The sequence below is a fragment of the Strigops habroptila genome, chromosome 3 (assembly GCF_004027225.2).
Source record: "Strigops habroptila isolate Jane chromosome 3, bStrHab1.2.pri, whole genome shotgun sequence".
NCBI classification, from domain to species: Eukaryota; Metazoa; Chordata; class Aves; order Psittaciformes; family Psittacidae; genus Strigops; species Strigops habroptila.
Genome location: NC_044279.2, coordinates 13,324,111 through 13,339,345, shown reverse-complemented (window position 1 = coordinate 13,339,345; position 15,235 = coordinate 13,324,111). Strand labels below are relative to the sequence as shown.

General features: G+C 44.4%; 2 protein-coding genes across 5 annotated transcripts in view; one reads left to right on the top strand and one right to left on the bottom strand.

Moving 5' to 3' along the window:
• SLC26A5 (solute carrier family 26 member 5) overlaps positions 1-3,929 on the top strand; it is a 37,609-nt gene extending 33,680 nt beyond the window's left edge. For 2 of the 4 annotated variants that reach the window (XM_030480804.1, XM_030480803.1), the window contains exons 16-18: positions 21-140; positions 1,022-1,234; positions 1,483-3,929. In XM_030480804.1, the coding sequence (XP_030336664.1) occupies positions 21-140; positions 1,022-1,234; positions 1,483-1,686 (537 nt within the window). In that variant the 3' untranslated portion in view covers positions 1,687-3,929. Of the gene's footprint in view, positions 1-20; positions 141-1,021 lie in introns of all 4 variants that reach the window. The other 2 variants (XM_030480805.1, XR_003990734.2) reach the window with 2 other exon arrangements.
• Positions 3,930-5,074: 1,145 nt separating this feature from the next.
• PSMC2 (proteasome 26S subunit, ATPase 2) lies at positions 5,075-15,223 on the bottom strand. The gene is made up of 12 exons (XM_030480811.1): positions 15,029-15,223; positions 12,363-12,400; positions 10,583-10,664; positions 9,162-9,261; positions 8,690-8,821; positions 7,983-8,055; positions 7,738-7,833; positions 7,315-7,479; positions 6,749-6,836; positions 6,088-6,290; positions 5,439-5,535; positions 5,075-5,352 (listed from the first exon to the last, which is right to left on the bottom strand). Exons 1-12 carry the CDS (start codon positions 15,096-15,098, stop codon positions 5,195-5,197), a joined length of 1,302 nt encoding a protein of 433 aa, XP_030336671.1. The 5' UTR covers positions 15,099-15,223; the 3' UTR covers positions 5,075-5,194.
• Positions 15,224-15,235: the final 12 nt, after the last annotated feature.

The window sequence follows — 15,235 nt, the reverse complement described above, 5'->3', positions numbered from 1 at the left end:
ATGCTTTCTTTTCATAACAGACTGGAGTGGACCCTTGTGCTGTATTAGCAGCAAGGAAAAAAGCCCGGAAGAGGCATGCCAGGGAAATCAAGGCGGCAAATAAACTCAAAAAGAAAGCTGTACTGAAATTAGTGAATTTGGTAAATATTTACCTCTGTTTTATCAGCTACCACGCTGCTTTCTGGTGTTACTGTTCTTGTATAAACAAGGTGCAGAGTGCTGCTGAGGTGGGAAGGATTTGGGAGCAAACACTGTGCAGCGGGGACAGGTTGCTGAGGGAACAGCATGGGGATCAGGGGCTCATGGCTGGATCGGGTAACTGTTGAACCTTGATTGCAGACAGGTAGCACATAGCGCAGCCTTTCCACGCAGTCAGACTGTCTCAGCAGTGGTGTCGACAGATATAGGTGTGAGCCTGCTTCTGTCCCTCCCCACACTTGGAATAATCATGCAGAAATAGGATATAATAAAATTAATTAAAATTAGCAGCCCCTGTAATAAGAAAGCGTCCTTAGCACTGCTGATCCTGGCATGGTTAAGGGTGGAGAAAGGTTTCAAACAACCCGGTGAGAAGGGTTGTTTGAAACGTGCTTCTGCTGTTGTGCGTGTTTAAATTCACCCCCATGGTGGGAGTTTCTTACCATGGGAAGCCAACCAAAAGCCTAACTTAAGAGCCTGATTGCTGTTGCTTCTTTTGAATATATAGGATCAGCAGGGAAAAGGCAAGGAAATGGAATAAAAGCATATGAACAGGTGTCAGTGTTTGAAGGAAATATGGGTAATTCCCTCCGAAGATAACAGCTTCAAGCTATTCAAGTGATTGTTCAAAGGCTGTGTGTAAGAGAATGAACCTTGATATACATGAGATATGGAAGTATGTGTGCATGTGCAGCAAGTGTCTGTCCTGGTTAGGAGCTGTGCACCTTTTAAAGGTGGAAGGAACAGATGAGTACGGGGAGGAAGGGGATCTACACTGAACAAGCATTGGCTGTCATTAAACATTATTTATCTTCTCTCCCAGACTAACGATGTGGAAGCAAATGTAAAACATGAGATAGCAAATGATGAGTTACCTGTAAACGGAAAATTTGCATCTGCAGATGCTAGTGTACCAGATACGTCTCCTGAGGAACATGAACATTTTGTGGAGCCCAAAGCAAACATCCACTCTTTAATTCTGGATTTTGCCCCGGTGAACTTCGTGGATTCAGTTGGAGCAAAAACACTAAAATCAGTAAGTAGGGCTTTTTCCCCCAGAAAAACCCATAGAAATCTTGTGAGATGCCTAATAGGGAACTTGTCAGCATGAGACATAAAGCCAGCTCAGATACAGTCCAATATCTCACCTAATTGTGGATTTAATTCTGTAGCTGTGTAAGTTCTAGCTGAATTCTGAATTCACGGTAACTGGTTTCCATCTTCCAGAACTGCAGTGTGTACAATGATATACCTGTGCTTAACTTCAGTTTAACTCTGTTGCAGATTATAAAAGAATACAAAGAAATTGGTGTCTGTGTCTGTATTGCCAGCTGCAGTGGTGAGTTGAGGGGGTTTTGTGAGCTTTATGGGGGACAGTGTGTTTCCTCTCTTCCCTCTGGTCCCGAATTTTCTGCTGTCAGGTACCTTAGTAGTATCAATACTTTACATAACATTGGATTTGAGGAAAAGCAAGCCCGTATGCATTAGAGCCTTCACTTTAGTGAAAGTAGAGCACAGTTCTGTGAGGACTAGATCCTGCATCCATTCATTCCAGCTGGCAAATTGTAAATGCCACCCCAAACCTTGTATCTTGAAATTGTTGTAATCATGTAATGAGGAGGAAAGCCTGCAATGTTCCAAGTTTCTGATGTTTGGAATTGTATCACCTTCAGCCGAGAACAGGCCTCTGTGTATGTATGTGTAAGTGAATTATCTGTTTGGAGCAGAAGTAGCCTGTGATCCACCTGGCTATCTTAAATGTTCTAAGTAATAACAAGTGAGAGAACAAGGCGTTGTCTTCTTCCCAAGATACCGTTGTCTTCCATCTTCGTACTTTAGTTTACTCACTGATGCCATCTTTGGTTTCTGTTTTTAGGCCCCGTTAGGAATGAGCTGACAAGACTGAATTTTTTCGATAACACCATAACAAGAGAGTTGCTGTTTCACAGTATTCACGATGCTGTCCTGGCTTGCCAAGTGAAAGACAGGTCTGCTTCGCAGGCTGACTGACCTCTGAAGAGTGGCATCGAGCAGGATGGGAGCCAGACTGATGCTGATGGAGACTCCTTCTGAATATTTAATTTGCACAAAAGGTTTAAAGAGAGCCTGAGGCTGTTTGTATCTACGGGTATAGAGTGGTGCTTATTTTCTGTAGGAAGAGTGGACAAGGAAGTGGAAGCCTTCATGCTCTTGATTTTATTCCTTCAATCAGGGTATAGCCTTCCAGCAGCATACAAGCACCAAATTATGCAAGACAAGAAAATTCAGTGTGTTCTGCTACAATCAGGATCTGACAGATACAGTGACATTCCGATTCCTGTTGAGAAAATGGGCACTTTAACTCACTACAAGGTGGGATCTTGCAGGAAGTAACTGTTCTGCAACTACAATGCACTGTCCCAGTGTCTTTAAAGAACTTTCTTAGCTGACTTTTAAAGCCTGATGTCAACATCTGCATACAACAGTCATACAAATTATAACAATCTACCAGCCAGATTAATGAATTCACACTGGTGGCATTTAGCTGCTGCTCTTTTTAAACCTATGGTACAGTTGGTTTGGGTTATTTAGGTATCTGACCTGTCTCACCTAAACTCTTCACTGCCTCAGTGTTTTCACTCTAAGTGAACTTCAAATTAGAAACTCATCGTTGAATTACTACATTATCAATATGGTACTTTCACTGCCAAAACCCAGTTATGCTTTCTAGAAAAGACTACACTTGATTTTGAGCTGAAATTAGTTTAGCTTCAAAGTTTGAAGACAAAACTGGTTGAAGGCAGGAGTGAAGCCTATTATAATTACATTGAGAACTGACGCCCGATGTGCAGTCTCTTAAGCTGGAATAAAAATGTAGAGAAGGTCTAAAGTCTCAGTGGTGTCCCCCCCCCAAAAGAAGTACTTTTCTTTTGCCTGAGACACCTTCCTACCAGCAGTGCTGCTTCTGCCTCAGCTTTTAAGTGCTTTGAGAAATAGATTTCAATAGAACTTGAAAACGTTATGTGTTTGGGGTTTTTAAAAGAAGCAGTAGTGTGGGTTTTCTTCTGCTGTCTGCACAACCCGGCTGCTGCCGTACTGCTTAAGTTCAGGTGCGAGATGAAAGCCATGGAAATGTAACTCAAGCAAAAGAAAGAAATCTTCAATGCTTGTATTCCCTTAACAACAATCACTGTGAATCTGAGCAGGGGTAGGAGCCTCAAGGTGTTTCTCTCCAGGTTATTTCAACAGCACAGGGGAAGTAGAGCATCAATGACATTTCCTTTAACACCCCCAAATCAAAGGTCCTGTGCATAAGGGAATTCAAATGACTTCCCCTCTTCTGACTGCAGAACTTACTTACGTAGTACTTTCATTTTGCTTGAAGCTCTGTTGCGATAAGGGCTTGCTTCAGGTAAACCAGGTTTCCCAAGAACCGGGGGCAGTCAGGGAAGATGTTTCATTTCCTCAAGACTCCCTGCCACTAGGGATAGGAAGCTTTCTGCATCAGAAATTACTGCTTAGCTGGAGTTCAAAGGAAGAATTCAATGCATGTTAACACATCGGGTGGCTTATTTAAACAACTTTTGGTACATTTTATAATGTTAACTAAGTTTAACAAGCCTTTGTACCTACATACAGTATATTTTTCTACTTTCAGCTTGTTGCAGCTTCAGTTTTTAACTATGTAGTCTCTTCAGTTCATGTCAAAATCGTGACAACTTCCAAAATAAAGTGATTATGACTTGCCAAAATTTTCTGCTTTGTCTTGGCAAGACTGTATATGGGACAAGCCAAGGTCCTGGAGGTGTGTGTCTGGCTCAGGTTCCTGCTCCTCGCCCTCCTGGCTCTCCCACCACAGGAAGCCCTGTCCATGCCAGGCCTAACAGTGGTACAAGGTACGACTGATGCTGCATTTCCCATGCTGGTAGCAACAGCAGCCCTTCCTGGGGCATTGCTGAAATGCTGGACTGGAAACCTTTGCCCAAGGAAGTCCTAGATGCCAGCCTGGGTGGTGCTGGTACTCTGCAACTGGCTCCTGGGTACTGCCTCCTCCTGTGCTTTGCTGCCACCAGCTGAAGCGCTGCTTCCCCCTTGCCAGCCAGTTATCTACTGACAAGTGAACTGACTTCCCATTTCCCATGCTGATTAACAGATTGATATCTAAAAATCTAAATCCTACCTTAGGCTTGTCAGTGCTAGATTAAACAAATCCACATCGGTTGCTTTGTGAACCACCCAGAAACCACCCTTCCCACTCAGGCTTGAAATTAAAAAGTCTGTCTCATCAATGAACCTGCATCCCTCCCTAACTGTTCCTATCAACTTTAATTCCTTTTAGAGCAGGAACTGGATAAAGAAATCTTCCCTTAGCACTAAGAAATTACGCTGCTTCCTCCTTCTTGACCCACTTACTTGCTATTTTGTAAGAAACAGGGAAACTCAGCAAAAGGGATGAGGAAAACCACTGAATTAAAAAACCAAACAAGTTATGATGGTACCAACATGTTCACCCAGGAGAGAAAAACTATCTCTTCATGTCTTCCCTAAGCTGGGCAATGACTCAGACCACGAGGCACCTCATGTGCCTTCTCCTCAGCTCTTTTCCCATGGTAGTTCCCAAGTTTCCTTGGGACATCCCTACACCTCGGTGCAGAGCATTATGTCAGTGTTTCTGAGCACATCTGGAAACCCTGCAGCCACCTGGGGATCTTTCAGCACCTCCACAGCTCAGATGGTAAGTTTTGGGGTATAAATCCTAAACTGTGGGTTTCTAACATTGCCCAGATGCCCAATTTAAAAATACCTCCCTGGCTTAGGCTGTGTGTTACTGGAATCTCACTGAGATGTTTTTCTATAGCAGCAATTCTCCACTGGTGCAGGACACACTCACAATGAATTCATACCTACTGTTTTACCATTTATTTCCAGCTTCCAAGAACAAGACACAGATTCCTACACTTGGATTTAGGTTCCCCGGGAAGTGTAACTATAGGAACAGGGAAGACATTCCAGAGGATTAGTTGTAGGTCATGTAGCGGGGGGTAGCGCTGAATTTCGCGTAGGATTTAATGACTTTGTTCACTGCTTCCAAGAAGTCCTTCTCTGTGGCGATTTTCCGGCGGGCTCGGATAGCAAACATGCCTGCCTCTGTGCAGACACTGCGGATCTCCGCGCCTGGGAAGACAGGGATGAACCAATCCAACACTGACCACCAGTGGAGGTGAAGCCCAAACTTGTTTAAAAATCATTAATCATCTTACCTGTGCTGTTGGGACACAGCCGAGCCAACAGCTCGAACCTGATGTCTCTTTCAACGCTCATTGAACGAGCGTGTATCTTGAAAATGTGGGTTCGCCCCTGGAAAAAAGAGTGAGGACAGAAGGGTTCATGGCATGAAAGAGGCAGCTGCAGCTGGGCACATGCAGAGCAAGGGGAATCGGAGAATAGATCTTTCATTTGCTGCCCAAGCTTCCCATGTCTGCACGTGTTTAACTGTCCATGATTAGTAACTTAAGTACTTACAGATAAGTACCATTAAGAAAGTAACTCTCAAAAGAGCTTTAGTGGTAGAAGTACCTCAAGAAATCTCTCTCAAAAGAGCCAAACAAAACACAAGCCAACTTAAGAACTAAATCATGGATCTGGTTAAAGGATTATTTTATCTGTCCAGACAGGAATATGCAGTGATTACAGCTATTCACCACGGCTCCTCCACCAGAGAAGGAATCTGTGCAGTGTGGGAAAACCTTTTTGGCACATCTTTAATCCCCCCAAATTCCCTGTAGTTTCACTTAAGTGAAGAGTGCTGCTTTTGTTAAACCTCATAAACTGCTTCCAGTCAACCATGCCCTAACTGAAGAAACACCCTGATACCAGACTCTACTTAGTTGTGAGAGGAAGCATTCTCACCTCAAGGTCAGGCAAGCTGAACTCGATCTTCCTATCCAACCTGCCAGGCCTCATCAGCGCCGGATCCAGGGTATCGGGTCTGTTTGTGGCCATCAGCACCTTGATGTTGCCTCGTGGGTCAAAACCATCCAGCTGGTTGATCAGCTCCAGCATAGTACGTTGCACTTCATTGTCCCCCCCAGCCCCATCATCAAAGCGAGCACCTGGAGAGGGAAGACACACGCATTGCACGCACCAGAGGGACCCCCTCAGTGCCCGCAGAGGTCACAGCTGCTGCATAGAAGACACCTGGAAAGCCATTTTAAATCACATACAGATCTTTGTGACAAGCTTAAAAAGGTGTGAGGGGTTATTTGAAAATGTATTTCAAACAAAGAGTGGTGTGACCCATCAGTTATAATAAGCACTGTAAGTTCATATAAGTTATAATAAGTTCAAATACTCTGCGTGTTCCAAATGTGCAAAATGACTTCTCATCTGGGTTCTATAAAGCATCTCTTGAGAGCCTCCCGCACGTGGGGTGTGCTGGTAGTAGCTTTGCTGAACAGGTATCTACAAGCACATTTCTTGCACTGCAGCAATACAGATATGGAATTACAACATGAAAAGAAAACCTGAAAGTTTTCCTACAGGATTAAAGCTATAGATACTACCAACATACCTCCAATGGCATCAATTTCATCAAAGAATATAAGACAAGCTTTTTTAGTTCTGGCCATTTCAAAGAGTTCACGAACCATTCGAGCTCCCTGAAAGGAAAAAAAATATTTTGTTAAAGATTCAAGGCATTTTAAAGGAAAACTATTAAACTTTTCATGCTTACAAACACTTGTAAGGTTCCAATGATAAAACTCTTTTATCTGTACACATACATATAAGGGAACATTCATAAATCTCACAGCAATTTCTAAAGGAGAGAAAAGTTACTACTCTTAAAAATACATTTACCTCAGGCCCAAATGAAAACTAAGTGGCAGAGTTGGGAACAGAATCTAACCCTGGAGCCCTCCTGAACCACAGATTAAACTCTGCACCACAGCATCCATTGCATCAATGACAGCATATAAGTGACTGCCTGACCTGCAGCCATGTGTCTGACAGCTCCTCCACTATTTGTATCTCCAGCATGCAAGTACATCGTACGTACATCGTACCCGCCGTGGTGTCTGGTCCCCACCACTGGAAACCTGCAAATCCCTCCACACTCCATCAAGTATTTGCTCTTACCTCTCCCACATATTTCTGCACCAATTCAGATCCAATGACCCTGATGAAGCAGGCATCAGTCCTGTTAGCAACAGCACGGGCACAAAGTGTTTTGCCCGTACCAGGTGGCCCAAACAGAAGTACTCCTTTGGGAGGCTCAATTCCAAGGTTAACAAATCTTTCAGGCTGTAATGGTGGGAAACAGAAGGCAAGGTTATGTGCAAAGTAAAGACTATGTGCATCAGAGTATATACAAATTAAGAAAATCATCAATGAATAGCAATATAAACCAGGCTCAGGCTGGGCTGGAATGCGCTTGTTAAAACCAGACTTCCTCTCACTGAGGTGCCTACATTCAGCTAGGCTATTTTTTCTTTTTCAAATGCTAGCAGATGTCCAGAATACTTTCAAAATACTAAAAGTTTCAATCTGGAGGTTACTTACGTGCAGCAGAGGGGTTTCAACCACCTCTCTCAGCTTTTCAATCTGCTCTTTACAACCTCCAACATCACTGTAAGTGACATCTGGCTTTTCTTCCACCTACACAATAACAAGGTGAGCGAGCAGTTAATGGCCTGATGCTGCATATTATATTCCTCCAGGCTTTCAACAGCCCGGAACAAAATCCAGCCAAATTAATCAAAATTACAAGACAAAGCAATGTCAGAATAAGTAAAGGCAGTTCTCACTTGCATCATGGTGACAGTGGGATCAATCTTTGGTGGCAAGGGGATATGGATCTGGTACTTGTTTCTGTCCACCCTGGTGAGAAAGCATAAAGACTATTATTTTAACACTGGTTAATTAAACTGTCATGTAGAAACAACTCTGTAAATTAGAAGCCAAATTCTTAAACTGTTCTTTTCTCTGGCATCACAACAGCCCAGCCCTGAAAGCTAACAGTCTGGTGGGCCAGAAACTGGAGTTCTTCTGCAGAGAAGTTGAAAGGTTCCAAAATAATTAATTCCAAAGTATTTTGAAAAATAAATTTCAAAATATCCCGCAGAGCAAACTGGCAAAATATTGATTCTAAAGTAAGAGGCTTCACCTCCCCAGCAAGTATTTCCTGTGGCTGCCCTATGTGTAACTGCGCAGCCTGCCAAAGAGGAAGCCAGCTACACAGGCTACACAGGCTCCGTGAAAGTGGGACTGTTGGAGCCTAAACTGAATGGTTTCCGTCCATGACGCATGGCTTTCGTCAGAATGACATCAAAATCCAAGGATTCCAGCACAGCATGCACGCGAGTTACTGTCTTCCTACAGAAAGATATTAGTGCTCTAATTTCAACCGCTGCAAAAACATGAAATGATAGTTGTTGACAGGTCAAACTAATGGATCAGGTGAGAAAGCTTCAGTCTGCAGGAAAACTTGTAAGAACATAAAGATTTTCCTCACCCAACTCTCATGCCTTCTTCTATATCAGTAGGTGCCACCTGGTCACTGAGATCCACCACGAATTTGGCAAACTGCTTGACATTGATAATGTACTTGGGGTCCTCAGAGTCTGCGTTGATTATCTTTGTACACCTAATACAGAACATTCAGTTACCACCACCAGGCAAACTAACTGGCTTGCTATTTGGATAAACATCAAGATAAGAGAGTTGTATTTTCCAGACACCAAAATAGCTACTGTACTTGTGATTCTCTTAGCACAGCACCATACAATAAGTACAGGAATAAGTACAAGTATGAAGTATGTAACACCTCATCAAGTACAACACAGTTCCTTTTCGATACAATGGTAAAAAGCACTCTCAATATGCACAAGACATGAACTTCATTTTTCTAAGTAGCCTATATATAAGCTGTAAGTCACACCTCTAACACTATGCAGTTCCACTGCAAAGAGGGAGAGTGCACCCACCTTGCAACTTGCAATGGTTGCTCACTTTGGAGAGTTTGCTTGTCTGCTGCCAGATCCCAAAGAGCAGGAGGAGCCAAGCCGGTGTCAGATTCCTTGATTCCTATGTACAACACAGACAGGCTGAAAAGGAAGCACCTAACAGGTATGTCAGCAATCCTTCCCACACCAAGAACCACAGATATAAGCCTGCAGGAAGCTTTTTGAGACCTCCAAACACACACATCTTTGATGGACTTCCTAAAGAAAGGAGGCCCATGTGACTGTGCCAGCTAAACATGTAGATACTGGTCCAGCCATCCTCTAATAGAGCTGTGCAGCGTGGGGACCATTACAACCTAGCTGGACAGATAAAAGTGTATTCCTAAAAGTTGCAGAAAAGGAGTGAAACTTTGCAAGTGCTTTCACTACGGGAAAGCTTTAGTGCAAAATATCAGAAGTTAAGGGATTCACACAGATTAAAACCTTATAAATCTTCCAAAACATGGATATAAAAAGTACCACCTCCATGATGTATTTGAAAGAATCAAGGATTTTACTGGAAAAGGGAGACTGCAGTCTTCCTGGCAAAACTGAGGGCCACTAGAGGATTAGCAACAGGGCAGCAAACATACACCAGTGAAATGAACAAAATAAAACCAGGGAATAAATTAATTTTTATTGTAACTGCCACAATTGACCAGCTGATTTCAAATGCTAACTGCTCTGATACACATCTCTTCCTTACACAAGGACTGGCACCTCTGCTTAATGATAATATGTTGGGTTATTGCAGTCTATGGAAGTTCACTCGCTATTCAAACACAGCTGCTTGACACAAATCACAACAAATTATCTGATGGCAGAAAGGGGCATTTGTTTCATGTCATGTAATATATAAAAATCACAGTTCTGAATAAAAAAGCTGTTACACTACAAAGTCACGTAACTGTATGTACAGATTAGCCCTGCCCAGTCCAAAAGACCATCACCTACAAAGCAAAAATCTCATGTTACCAAATAAAGAAAAATAACTATAATAAACCAATGCAGAAGTTATTTAAGATCAGCTTCTTAAACCACTAGTTTTGCTATACAGAATCAGAGAATAGTTTGGGTTGGGAGGGACCCCCAAAGGTCATCTAGTCCAACCCTCCTGCAATGAGCAGGGACATCTTCATCCAGCTCAGGTTGCCCAGAACCACATCCAGCCTGGCCTTGAATGTCTCCAGGGATGGTGCCTCCACCACCTCTCTGGGCAACCTGGGCCAGGATTTTACCACCCTCATTGTAAAGAATTCTTCCTCGCATCCAGCCTGAATCTCCCCTCTTTTAGTTTAAAACCATCACCCCTCATCCTCTTGCAACAGGCCCTGCTAAAAAGTCTCTGCCCATCTTTCTTACGCAGCAGTTCTATTCGAAGTTATCTTAAGAAAGAAAAATACCAGTGAGCTCATTGATTTTCTTGAGCAGTTGTTGAATATCATCTTCCACTTGCTTGATCTGCCTTGAGTACGTGCTCTGGCCCTGGAAAAGAAATATCACATAGATTTCGTAACTCAAATTATGTCATGTTTAGGAAAAAATTACAATAGCTGTTGAGAGTCAAGATGTTCATTAGACTGTCTTGGTATAATACCAACTACCGATCACAGCCAAAAAAGACAGTACTGAGTTCCAGTAACAATATTGCTGTTTGCAAACCCAGAGTGCAGGTACACAGCACTGACTAATTGTGCAAGTGGAAATTTTTCACATTTGTAAACTTAAAGGATTTGTTTTTCTTTTAAACCTGTTCAGCCTTATTTCTTTTAACTACTGTTTTTCCTAACATTTAAAAGAGATTTAGGAAAAATTATATGGAGACAGAAGTATATGTTATTGGAAAATCGTCTGTTCTAGTGCTTTATCTACCTTACCCAACCTTTCTATCATCCACCAAAGACAGCAGAAAGATCATGGGCAAATCAGAAGCTCAAGTCTTGCTCGTGATAAAATGCTTTACTATCTTGCCTTGCCTAGTGCGGGCAGATCGGGATCTCCTTTATATCAACTTGGCAACTAAAAAGAAGCCGCAGCAGGTGCAAGCCATATTCCAGAGTTTCGTAAAGTCGTCTCAGTGTCAATAAAATTCAGACTTTTGGCAAACGTATCCAAATCCTGACCTACCCCAAGCTGCAAGTTTCATTTGTCAAGAGTCCCTTCACAGACCCACCGTACTTTCTGGTGGAGAGGGGAGATTTGCATTTTAAGACTTACTGTATGTGGAAAACTCCTCCCGAGATCATAGAATCACGGAATGATTTGGGTTTGAAAGGACCTTAAGATCATCTAGTTCCAACCCCCCTGCCATGGGCAGGGACACCTTACACTAAACCGTGTCACCAAGGCTCTGTCCAACCTGGCCTTGAACACTGCCAGGGATGGAGCATTCACCACTTCTTTGGGAAACCTGTGCCAGTGCCTCACCACCCTCACAGTAAAGAACTTCTTCCTTACATCTAACCTGAACTGCCCCTGTTTAAGTTTGAACCCATTACCCCTTGTCCTATCGCTACAGTCCCTAGTGAAGAGTCCCTCCCCAGCATCTTTACAGGCCCCCTTCAGATACTGGAAGGCTGCTATGAGGTCTCCACGCAGCTTCTCTTCTCCAGGCTGAACAGCCCCAACTTTCTCAGCCTGTCTTCATACGGGAGGTGCTCCAGCCCCCTGATCATCCTCGTGGCCTCCTCTGGACTTGCTCCAACAGCTCCATGTCCTTCTTAAATTTTTCTTATGAGATTACATTCTTTTTACAAGATCTGTGTATCCCTCACTAGCAGTTTTTTAACGTGATGGCTAAAAGCAAGTAAATTTGATGGGAGAAGGGTTCTTAAAAGTTCTTGTTCTTTATCAAGCAATAAAGTTGGTTAGTGAAGAAGCCCTAGGAAAGCCCTGGCTGTAGATCTCTGTGACAATCAATCAGCGACGGGATACAAAACAAAAAAGGGGGGGGAAATCATTACTTTCATGCTAACAAACCTACTGGATTATTTTTAGGGTTGTGGATTGAGTTTGGGGCTTTCTCATTGGAAGGCAGAAAGGGAGAAATATTCTGGTAGGAGAGAAAAGTGTTAGGAGAAGCAGATTTATGAACTACTCAGTACATATCCCTCCACTCTTGCATTCAACTCCCAACAGGATTTGCTTTTTTCTTTAACACTGTAGTAAATGCATGCTACTTACATATGTTTTCAGCAAGGCAATATCTCCTTCATCCAGAGCTGAAACAAAACAGGAAACACTTAGCTTGCAATTTTAAAAACAAAACCAGCAGTATCAATTCTGCTTCTAAAAGATAAAAACATGTATTTTAAAGGGATTCCTTTGAGTTTCTAGTTTGTCACTAACCCAAAGTGGAACAAAAAAAGTATCAGACAGTCAAGAAAAACAAAATTGGGTCTCCAGCTACAGTCTTCAGGCCAAAAATCCATCCCACCCACAGCTCACAGCAAGCAGACCACTTGAACTTTGCCTGGCTCAGAGTAGCTGACTGGCCTGTGACTGTACAGAGAAGGAACTGAAGATATCAAAACTTCATCTTTCCAACTTCTTGTTTCTTAATGTTTAAGAAAACATCAGTGAAAAACTGTCACCACTTTCCACTCTTCCAAAATGCCCAGTGTGAGCACTGAACAGCAACCAAATCTAATCTAGCAAAGCTGCGCTCAGTCTCAGCTGGTCTTACAGTGACAAAACACTACTGTAAGCTATTAAAGCAGCCTGGAATCAACAACTGAGACAATGCTGAGTTTTAACACTGTAAAATAGAAAACATGGGAATATCACACCAGACAAGATAGAGAGTCTGGTCCAACAAACGACCCTTCTCCAACAGGAAGGTCTGTGAATGTGGCAAATACAGAGTGAGCTCCCAGCCCCAGGTCACACGTTTTTATTAACAGCCCTTTAAAAATATTCCCTACGTATTTCTGTCAGTTTTCTGAATCCCTGCCAGCAGCTTCCAGCAGAATACTCAGGAAGGAATGACCCCACTTAATTCGGAATTGTGCTTCCTTTTACTTAAACTTGGAATCTAAAAATTGCACGGGAACCAGCATTCCCGCACCGGAACAAGTGAGCTGTTAACCATGTGAGCTTTGGCAGTCCTGCAGGATTGCTCCAGCAAACTCTCTCAACTAAGAAAAACACAACTCTGTTACTGTCACCTCCTATTTGCTGTCGTATCACTTGCCATTTGACAGGCCTTTACATTCCCTCTCCCTTTCCCCAAAAGCTAACCCTTTCCCCAGCTGAGTTACAGTCTTCCTCCTTAAGCATCCCTGGGTTTCGGTTTTCTCTCTTTCCTAATTCCACTGTATCTTTTTATGCTAGAGGGAGCCCAAACCGCACGATATTGCAGATTTGGGTGCAGTATGTATAATACAGTATTTTGGGAGGATTTTTTGTGTGTGTGTTGATCCTTACTTCCTTCCTGGTTACTTACACTACTCCACTGATGTTTTTATATCTACTAAACACTAGGTTGTTATAATTTAGAAGTGGTAACACTTGGGTGATAACAGTTCAAAGTCCATAACTGATCACATACAGTATTGCTGTTGCTTCCTGATGCATGATTTAATGTTTACTAACATGAAATAAAAAGGCAAATGAAATTCAAATGTGAGGAGCAACTGGCAATGTTCACACTATGCTGGTACCACCAGAAAAACTGGCCACCTCGCTGTCTCCAGCTTTCACTGAATTACTGATGAGAGAGGCAACACACAGGGTTTGGCAGCTCAGCAGGACTCCACCAATGAAAAAAAGGAAATTATCACAAAATCAATAGAATGGTTTGGGTTGGAAGGGACCTTAAAGACCACCCAAATTCCAAACCCCCTGCCATGGGCAGGGACACCTTCCGTTAGAGCAGGTTGCTCCAAGCCCCTGTGTCCAACCTGGCCTTGAACACTGCCAGGGATGGGGCAGCCACAGCTTCTGTGGGCAACATGTTCCTCATAGTAAAGAATTTCTTTTCAATGTCTAATCTAAATCTACCCTCTTTCAGTTTAAAGCCAATGCCCCTTGTCCTGTCACTACATGCCCTTGTAAAACGTCCCTCTCCAGATTCCTTGCCGGCCCCTTCATGTATTGGAAGACCGCTGTAAGTTCTCTCCGAAGCCTTCTCCAGGCTGAACAACCCCAGCTCTCTCAGCCGGAGAGCTGCTCCAGCCCTCTGAGCATCTTTGTGGCCTCCTCTGGACTCACTCCAACAGCTCCATGTTTTTCCCATGCAGGAGGCCCCACAGCCAGATGCAGGACTGCAGGTGGGGTCTCATGAGAGCAGAGCAGAGGGGCAGGATCACCTGCTTCGATCTGCTGGTCACACTCCCGTTGATGCAGCCCAGGATACGGTTGGTTTCTGGGCTGCGGCACACACTGAAGCCGACTCATGTTGAACTTCTCATCGACCAACACCCCCAAGTCCTTCTCCTCAGCCTGTATTTGTGCAACCTAATCACCACAAACATTCGCAACCTCGCTCTCTCCACGCACCCACCGGTGCTTTACCAGCAGCAGGCTTCGCGGACCTCACACCCCTCAGAACCCCGAGCAGACGGACCGATGTTTACGTTCAGCACATCGCGCCCTGCGCCCTCTCAGCCACGCCGCCTCCTCAGGGTCGCACACGCGGCACCGGCCGAGCCCGCGCTCGGGGCCGGGAGATCCGCTGGGGGGGGGGGGGGGAGGGTGGCGGCGGCAGAAACCGCCTCTCAGGGAGGTTTAAGTGTTCTGTTCACCCCGGCCGCTCCCTGCACCGAAATGGCGGCCGGCAGCGCCGCCCCGCCGCCAGGCGGGCCCGGGGGAGGCGGCAAGGCCGGGCGGCCGCCCGCATCGCCTCTCACCGCGAATGGGCTTATCCTCCTTCTCCTCCTCCTTGGTCTTCCGCTGGTCGGCACCCAGGTAATCCGGCATCGCTGCGGCCGCGTCCCTCCGGCCCTGCCCCGGATGCGTTACACAGCACCGGCGGCGCTTCCGGCCGCGCCGCGCCGGGGGGACACCAAAGGAGGGTGCACCGGCCCGGCCGCGCTGCGGGACACGCGCCGCCGGAA

Bases quoted from the DNA above. Each gene is read 5' to 3' on its own strand.
- PSMC2 (XM_030480811.1), bottom strand. From the start codon at position 15,098: ATGCCGGATTACCTGGGTGCCGACCAGCGGAAGACCAAGGAGGAGGAG. The intron at 10,665-12,362 runs GTAAGTAGCATG...TTTCTTTTCCAG, and splicing joins TTGCCTTGCTGAAAACATAT to GGCCAGAGCACGTACTCAAG. The intron at 5,353-5,438 runs GTAAGATGATTA...CTGTCTTCCCAG, and splicing joins GCTGTGTCCCAACAGCACAG to GCGCGGAGATCCGCAGTGTC.